General features: G+C 58.7%; 1 protein-coding gene across 1 annotated transcript; it reads right to left on the bottom strand.

The window, feature by feature from the left end:
• Positions 1 to 1,536: 1,536 nt before the first annotated feature.
• LOC119311584 (hydrophobic protein OSR8-like) lies at positions 1,537 to 3,262 on the bottom strand. The gene is made up of 2 exons (XM_037587238.1): positions 3,036 to 3,262; positions 1,537 to 1,919 (listed from the first exon to the last, which is right to left on the bottom strand). Exons 1-2 carry the CDS (start codon positions 3,123 to 3,125, stop codon positions 1,794 to 1,796), a joined length of 216 nt encoding a protein of 71 aa, XP_037443135.1. The 5' UTR covers positions 3,126 to 3,262; the 3' UTR covers positions 1,537 to 1,793.
• Positions 3,263 to 9,012: the final 5,750 nt, after the last annotated feature.

Below are 9,012 nucleotides of genomic sequence, written 5' to 3'. Positions count from 1 at the left end.
TTGCGCGCGCCTCCACAAGTCCCGTGAAGATCGTCCCCGAGTTCAACACGTCCTTCACCGATCGAGCATCGGGCTGCAGCGCCGCCATCCTGTGGTTCTCCTTGCAGCTGCATCGACCTGCGTGCTGCCACTGCGTCGCCCCATCGGGTCGTAGCGAGCGTGGCACGCGGTCTCTGCGATCTCCCGAGGTCGTCCCTGTGGCTACACTGACCCGGGCTTCTGCATCGCCCTGTCAGGCCGTAGCGCCACGACCCGCGGTCCCCGCCGCCGCCCCGAGGTCTTCCCGACATCGCCCTTACCAGACTGCTGCCGCCGCATCCCCCCTTTTGGCCGTAGCACGGTGGCCCGCGGTCCACTCCGCCGTCCCCGTGCGTCGACTTCCCGTGGTATGCGACACGCCGCATCCCTTGGCGCGGGAACGCCACCGTCCACGCCAGTCTTCGTCACGTTCTCGGGTTCCTCGCCTACTTCGAGCATCTTCGTCATGCTCCTAACCTAGCCGCCGCCGCTGCCATCAGGTCGCCGTCGCCGCTCTTCTTTGGTCGTCGTCGCCGCTACCCTCGCAGCCGCCACCGTCGCCCGTCCACCTGCTTCGTCTTCATCCAGCACTAGCGCGTCGCCATCGTCGACGTCATCTACCCCGACCACTTCATCTACTCCGACAATCGCGCGCGACATCGGCCTCGCGCCGATTGGCGCCGCCATCATCGTCGAGTCCTTCTCTGCTAGCCTCTCCGACTTCTCTGACATGGCGTACAGCTTGTGCAGGACCCAGTCTACACATGACCGGTGTTGGCAACAACGATGCGTGCCTTCGTCCACGACGTGTCCACGGGCCTGGCAAGCCTTGTGCGGCGCTTCGTCAACTTCATCTTCGTCCGTCTACGCATGCCCGATGCTGGCAACACCGATGCGTGCCTTCGTCCACGATGTGTCCCCGGGTTTGGCAACCCCGGCACGATGAGTCGTCAACGACATCTTCTTCTCGGCGCACCACTACTTCGACATCACCGCACCCATGACTGACTCGGCGCTTCCTTGCGCCCGCGGCTCCACGAAGACTTCCTCGACACCAGCCACCCCCACCCCGACTCGACATCGATCGCAACATACTTCACACGGCTATCTCGACCACGGCTCCACCACACACGCTCTCGGCTACCTCGACAAACGGCACAAAGAGCTACCGCTTGCTTGAGAAACCTCGTCGGTTCCCGCTCCAGCCACTCATCTAATCTTGCTGATGCAGTGTCAGTTGCCCACTTGAGTTAGTTTGGGAATGGTCCTTTCTAGAAAACTCTGCAAATCTCTCAAACATAAAAACGACAGTGACGGTTCTAAAACTTCTACAGCTTCATCTCTGGCGACATATGTATGTAAAACTGACCTAGCTTTTTGAAAACAACACATTTGCTCTATCAATCAAAAGAAAGGAAAAAGAAACACAGTTGACATGGGTGGTGTGGTTCCTATCAGCAATGAAGTATAGCACACAAAATTAGGTCCGACTGAACAAAGATCACCACACAACAACAGTGGCAGGAATTCCTAGGATCGTAACTCCTGTTCATAGCCCTGCTCACGTAAACCACTGGCATAAATCTTCGGAGCTGCTGAAATATATTCGGTTGTATCAGAATTACAGGACGGCGAAAGCGAAGGGGAGGATGGTTTAAGCATTTACAGGCTGACAGAAAGAAGGCACGCTACACAGTCCAGATGGGAACACACGACGTCGATTCGCAACTACCAGGCGAGAGGTTCATCACACAATACGAGTTGCTGCAGGATTATTAAGCAAGGGTGTCGTAGTCCCGATCCCGCTCCTCCGAGCCGAGCGCGACAAGCACGTAGACCGCGTAGATGATGCCGGGGATGTAGCCCAGGATGGTGAGCAGCAGGCAGATGCAGAACTCCATCTGTTCAAGACAGAAAGGATGACCCAATACTGTTAGTATGCTATCAGGATCGAGAAAAAACAATAGCACTGAACTGCTCCTTCTGCGCCACACAGAACGTGCTTGCGCATCACCTATCCATTCCAGGATCCAAGATTAATCCAGTGAATCATCGGAGCAACTTGCTCTTCTTACGAGGAACAGATTGTAGTGCTTAGACAAATTTACCGTGCCGGCTATGCACATAACTTCTACTCCCTCCGTTCCTACATATAAGTCTTTTTAGAGACTTCAATATGGACTACATACGGAGCAAAATGAGTGAATCTGCACTCTAAACCACGTCTATATACATCCGTATGTAGTCCATAGTGAAATCTCTAAAAAGACTTATATTTAGGAATGGAGGGGGTAGTATAAATAAACAATGGGGTCGAATATAACCACTTGAAGCGAAGCGCAATACAATGTAGTAAGAACGGAGAGAGGGTAATCCCAGGCCCCCAGCAGATGGCGTGGTTTTGCTTTCTATATAAAGCGGGACTGAGAGGAGAGGCCTTTTCTCTAAACAAAATTCAGACATTAGCGACATGCACCGTACATATTATCCTCCTACTTAGACGACGACTGAACCCACAAATGGACTGAATGCCTTCTTGAACGCAGCTACTCAAAAAACGTGTAAAACAGATTCAATCTGCTCTCATTGGCATGGCAGCAACCAGCAGGGCCTGCATAATTCCATAGCTAGAGCATAAGTAAAACATACCAGCCCTGAACCATACAGTAGTATGTTAATACCTGCAATACTAGGCGTCACCTGCAGGTCATTTGCAGGTCTAAAACACCGAGGAAACCGCAGGCCCAAGCTAGAGCAATGCTATGCTACGCGTCACCGACAGGAAATCGCGCGAGTTCAGGGGACCTCGCGATCGCAGCCAAGGGGAACCGCCGCCCAAATATGTCTCGAACCACCGGTCGGACGGTCGCCTGACTCGCCTGCTACTCGGGCGGCGGCTGCCAGCGCGCAAGCCCGCCCGACCGCAAAGTTCGCGTTTGGGAACCTACCGGGTCGCGTGGATCCAGCCAGTCGAGGAGGGTAGCAGGGGGGAGGGGAAGAGGGGGTGGATTGCTTACGCTGCAGCAGCCGTAGTGGAGGAAGACACCAAGCGGCGGCAGGATGATGGCGAGCAGGATCTCCAGGAAGGTGCAGCTCCGGGACGCCATCAGGGATGGAGATCTCGGATCTGATCGGATCGAATCGGGGGAAATCTCTCTCTTGCTCTGGTCCGGGGGTTGGGTTGGGGAAGGAAGGACGGAGAGGATGATGTGATTACTTCGCGTCGCGCGGAGACTTTACAGACTTTGGTGCTGGCTGGGGCTGGCCGGGCCGACACGCCACGCGGCTCGACGGGGAAACGCCGCAGCGGCCTCAGGGCATCTCCAGAGGCGTCCCCAACAGGCCTTCTCAGGCGATTTTGCCGCACCGGCGCCAAAAAAAGACCCAGTCGCGTCCCCAGAAGCCCGTTTTTCGCCGGTTCGGACCAAAACTGGTGCCGGCGGACCCAGGCCGAACCCGGCGCCCTGGGGCGTTTGGGGAGCCGGCACAAGCGAAAAAGGCGCGTGGGCCCGCCCTAGAGGCGACCCGAGGGCCTTTTCCCGCCGTTTCTTGACACTTTTCCCTCGCATCTCTCCCGCTCGCTCGACTTCCTCCCGCCATTCTCTCCCTTTCTCCCGCCAAACCCCCTCCAGCTCGCCACGAAGAAGTACGCCATGCCGCCGAAGAAGTGCGCCATGCCGCGCGCTGCGGCAACCGCGACTGGCGTCGTGGCCCAGCCGAAGCAGAGGAAGCCGAGGGCGCCGCCATCGAAGCCACCGGGCCTGTCGAACGCCGAGTGGAGGGTGGAAGTTCAGCGGCGCGAAGCAGTCACCGCCGACAGGCGGAACATGGCCATAGCCAAGAAGGCCCGCGACAACGCGGCGCGCGCGGCGGCGTCTTCCTCATCGGTCGACCAGGCGGGGATGAATCCACCCGTCGTCGGCCACGCCCAGTACGCGCCCTGGGGACAGCACGGCGCCGGATCTCCATGGGGTTCATCGTCGCCCGGCTACACCGACGGCGACGCGCACGGTGGGTTCAACCCAAACGTGACCTTCCCTCATGGTCACCCCGCTACGCGCACGCCCTCGCCCGCCTTCGTCGGCGTGCAGTACCCTCCATACAACTACTCGCCGCCCGCCGCCTACGCGTCCACACCGACGCCCCATCTCTACGGTGGACCGCTACCCTTCTCGCACCTCGGCGACGCCGACGACACGGGAGCCGACATGGAGGACATCATCGCGACAGGATCGACCGCGGCCGTCGCGTCTCCCGGGTTCGCCACCCAGGACGAGGTAGTGGACCTCAACGGCGACATGGAGGCCGAGCTCGGCTACGTCTACGGCGATGACGCGCAGGAACCCGAGGAGGAGGAGGAGGACGAGGAGGAGGAGGAGGAGGAGCCGGCTCCTGTTCCGACCAAGGGGCGCCAGAAGAAGAAGAAGCGGGCGGCTAGGTCGGGCGAACCGCGCATCAAGTGGACGTCCAAGGAGGAGGAATGCCTCGCCGAAGCATGGAAAGTCGTCTGCCTCGACCCGACCACCGGCGCGAACCAGAGCTTGGAGATGTACTGGGACCGCATCAAGGCCGAGTTCGACGAGCGGAAGCTCGTCGACCCCTACTTCAAAGGCGTCTACATGCAGCGCGGCTCCAAGGCGATGGCGAACCATTGGGGGCGTATCCAGTTGGCGTGCAACAAATGGCATGGAATCGTCGAGGAGGTCGCGGCTCGCCCGGAGAGCGGCGCCAGCGTTGAGGATCAGGTACGCACGCCGTTCGCGCGCATATCTTCGTCCCCTACGCCCGCCGCCCGCCAACTGTTCGTCCCTTCGCGCAGCTGCTGCGTATGTTCGCCATGTATCGGGGCGACAACCAAGACGCCGACTTCAAGCACCTCCACGTTTACAAGCGCATTGACAAGTGCGAGAAGTGGGTGGAAGTCCGATGTGCCCTCGACAAGGCCAAGGAGACATACAAGCCGGACGCGACGACTCCGGGCGCGTCAGAGGGGCGGCCAGACGGCCACAAATTGGCAAAGAAGGGGGAAAGCGCTGACGCGGCAACCGCGCAAGTGCAGGAGTCCATCGAGCATTGCCTCGCCGACGCCCAGGCCCGGGCCGTCCTACGCGAAGAGAAGACCGAGGCACGGTGGTCGTCGCTAATGAAGAACAACGCCATCAAGCTCGACCTGCTCCGGACGAACGTCGCCGCGAAGAAGAGGAACACCGACATGGCTTTTCTGATGGGCGGGGCGGACATGCTCCAGAGCAACGACGAGAAGCTCAAGGCGTGGTACCTGGTGCAGCGCGGCCTCATCCTGAACGAGCTACCGACGGCAACGCCGACGACGCCGACGACGCCGACGACCACACGGACGCCAAGCCCGAACGACGCCTCTACATCGCCGCCCAGCAGTGCCGAAGCCGCGCCGACGCAGCCCAGCACCGAAGCAGCTCCGACACCGACGAGCCCGCGCACGCCGACTCCGCCAACGCCTGAAGCCTACCCCGCCGAGTGAATCGTTGTGCACGCGAACTTGCGGCGGTGGCGCTCTATTTTTTGTAACGCCAGACTACGTCCGATCGCCGGATTTGCGGCGTCTTTTGAGAGCGGGAACGACCAAGTTTAAATTTCCCGCATCCTGGGGCCGGCGCGTGGGGGCGTGACTGGGAGCTAGGTCGCCCCTAGGGGCCGAACTAGCGCTGGCACGCCCCCAGGCCGCTCTATTTAGGCGCCCTGGGGGGCCGAACGGCTGGAGATGCCCTCAGGTGCCACACGCGGTTTATCCTGGGGAAAACGTTCGCCGGGTAGAAACTGGCAGCGAAGCACCCTAACTGCCACACGATCTTGATCCTATGGTGCAGTTTGGATGACTTTTTTACCCTCAAAATTACAGTAATGTCATGGCAATTTGTCACGACCCGGAAATGATGTGACTTACTAAGAGTCAAAGCTCAGGGCCGGGTCATACTCATATCGGGTCTCAACAGTGGGGAATATTCCCAACAGGTGTAATGTCGGATGTAGACTGTATTCGGGGTACTTTGTGTAATGATGTGTTATGATCTATATAGTGTTGTTTTCTCTCAATAAAAATAAGTTATATTGTATATATAAATTATGGCACCCCCAAAACTAAGATCCTTGGCGCGCCATTGTGCGGGTGCGATATCTTTGTGACTACGGCTAAAAGATGTGATGTCACGCATCTAACAGCTATCGAGGTGACTTATAGCTCCTAGCTATCAGTCGTCTGATACCTTTCAACTACTAGTCGGCTAATTCCTAGCAGCTTCACTTGAAATTTCAAACATTATAATATATGTGAAATTATATGAATTAGGCATCTCTTCCAAGTTTATGCCTTCCTAGCTAGCTCAATGTTGAGTCTATCAGTCGACCTGTTGTGTCTCATAGGTGGATTTCCACATGTATCACCCATTGTTACTTGTTGCGTCTTTCCTTCAACGGTGAACAACTTGCAAATGTGGAAGAGACCCACCCTTCAGCCATTGTGTATGCGCCAGAAAATTAAGGGGCATTTCCTAAATGGTGTCTTATGCGCCTGTTACTAGTGTTCCTGCAATCAAGAATACACCATTGTCGGCGTTCTGGGAACGGGGGTCCCCAGATTTGCCTGCCTGCGGCGTGGCTCAAAGGGGGCCCAGCATGGCCCATCTTCATCAACACAAGCTCAAGACCCTCGCGAGGGGCCAAGCCTCGCGGAGCGGACGACAAGGAGTTTCCTCAGGCATGGCCTCGTCAGGCTGGCTCACGAGGAGGCGGAGAGTTCAAGGCGGGGTACCTCGCGAGGTGCCCATGACGCAAGCCATGACGATCAAGGGCGCCAGCCGGGCGCCAGCCCGTGCAGTGTCCTTCTTTCCTCTTTGGTGCAAGGGGAGCAAGCGCAGGCGAGAGCATCAAGCAAAGGCATCCATTTCGGTGCAACAAGACCAAGACCAGTCCAACGGCAGGATGGAGGTCACCGTGGAGCCCAAGTCAGCGTCACCACCAGAGCCTTTGACAGGCGAGGACCAACTTTAGTCAGGATAAGTGTACTAGATGTTCTCCTTCAAATTGACCAATTGTTGGCGCCCTTCCCGCTCAATATTTGGGAAGAGGCCCAGGGCCTTCGTCTATAAATAGGACTAGCCACCCACAGGGTAGAGAGATCGGCATAGGAAGCGGAAGATAAGATAGGCATCTAGAATCAAACCTTCAAAACGGACAACACCACCACAAGGACAGACCCTCGTGAGGTTGTTCTTCCTTGTATTGTTCATCATCAGCCCAAGAGGCAATCCACCACGCCACACACTGAAGTAGGGTATTACACCACAATGGTGGCCTGAACCAGTATAAATCCTGTGTCTCTTGTGTTGTTCTTCTCGTAGTTTAGATCATAGCGATTCGGCGAAGAACAGGTAGGTAGAAGGCGAAACCTCCGCGCGCACCCCAGTGTTCGAACCTCAAGGGTCTGCCTGAACCCGAAATCCGACATTTGGTGCGCCAGGTAGGGGTGCTCCGGAATTCGTCTTCCGTCGCCCTGCTCTTCTCCAACCGTCGCGGCCATGTCTGACGCACGTCGGGTTCGCGCCGAGCGCCGAGCCGCCCTCGCTTCCCGCGTCGCCCAGACGGCTCCCATCGGCGGGCGCCCTCGTCGTTCCCCGTCGCCTGCCGTCAACGCCGCCACCGGCCCGGCGGGGAATGAGCAGCAAGTATCGTCCCAGCACCCGTCCATGAGGCGAGACGGCCGCACCGCTACGCCCTCGCTCACCCCCGCTGGTTCTTCATCCCGCGCGCCCCGCGCGGCCATGGAGGCTCGAGCTGCGCTCATCGCGGCAAACGAGCTCCTGCGCTACCGCCCAGTCGACGAGTCTACGAAGAATAGCTCGACCGAGTCGCCGAACTCGTCCGCGCCGCTGGGGGCTCCCCCGCGCCAACTTTCTCGCTCCACCGCGCCCCGTCATGCGCGAGAAATGAAGCTCCTGGGGTGCCTCAGCCGCCTCCCCCTCAAGAAGGCGCCCTGGCTCCAAGGCACGCGGCCCTTGGGCGGAACCCGCCCCGTCAGGAACCAGCGCGGCAGGAGCAGGGCTGCCAAGAGGTCCCTCGCCCTCGAGAAGCTGCTCGAGCGCTCCCTGCTCCGACTCGTCCCGACCACGCTCCTGCTCCAGCACGTCAAGACCCCGCGCTGCACCCAGCTACGGCACACGGGGACCCACAAGACCGAGCCCTTCGTCCTCCAAGGCCTCCTGTGGCCACAGCGGGCTGCCGCGCCTTCACCACCGAGCTACGCACCGTCGCGTGGCCCGGCAAGTTCAAGCCAGACCTGCCTCCTCGCTACGACGGCACGGCAGACCCTGCAGAGTTCCTCCAGCTCTACGAGCTGGGCATCGAGGCTGCCAACGGAGACGAGAAGGTCATGGCAAACTGGTTTCCCATGGCTCTCAAGGACGGGGCCCGCACCTGGCTTCTAAACCTGGCCCCAGGCACGATCTCCTCCTGGGACGAGATGCGCACCCGCTTCATCGCCAACTTCCAGGGTACTTGCGACCGGCCACCCACCGTGAGCGACATGCGCCGCATCAAGCAACAACCGGGGGAACCCTGCAGAAGTACATCCAGCGCTTTAACAACGCGCACCTAAAGATTTCCAAGGTGACCGAGGAGGCCATCATCTCAGCCTTCTCTGACGGCGTGCGTGACGTCAAAATGAAGGAGGAGCTCGCAATGCATGAAGATCTATGCACTTCCTTGGAGTTGTTCAACCTGGCGACCAAGTGCGCCAGGGCTGAGGAAGGGCGTCTCTCCCTCCTCGAATTGCCTGCCGCAGACCCTAAAGAGAAGAAGCCCAAGGCCAAGGACGTGAAGCGTAAGGGGGCTGCCGTGCTCGCGGCAGAACCAGACACCAAGCAGGGCGGAGATCGGCCGGAATCCTCCAAGGGCAGTCGGTACTGCGTGTATCACGACCTCCACACCCACAACACCAATGAATGCCAAGAGCTCAGGGCC

The sequence above is a fragment of the Triticum dicoccoides genome, chromosome 5B, assembly GCF_002162155.2.
Source record: "Triticum dicoccoides isolate Atlit2015 ecotype Zavitan chromosome 5B, WEW_v2.0, whole genome shotgun sequence".
Lineage (NCBI taxonomy): Eukaryota > Viridiplantae > Streptophyta > Magnoliopsida > Poales > Poaceae > Triticum > Triticum dicoccoides.
Note: the sequence above shows the minus strand (reverse complement) of the source record. Positions and strands in the feature narration are given on the sequence as shown.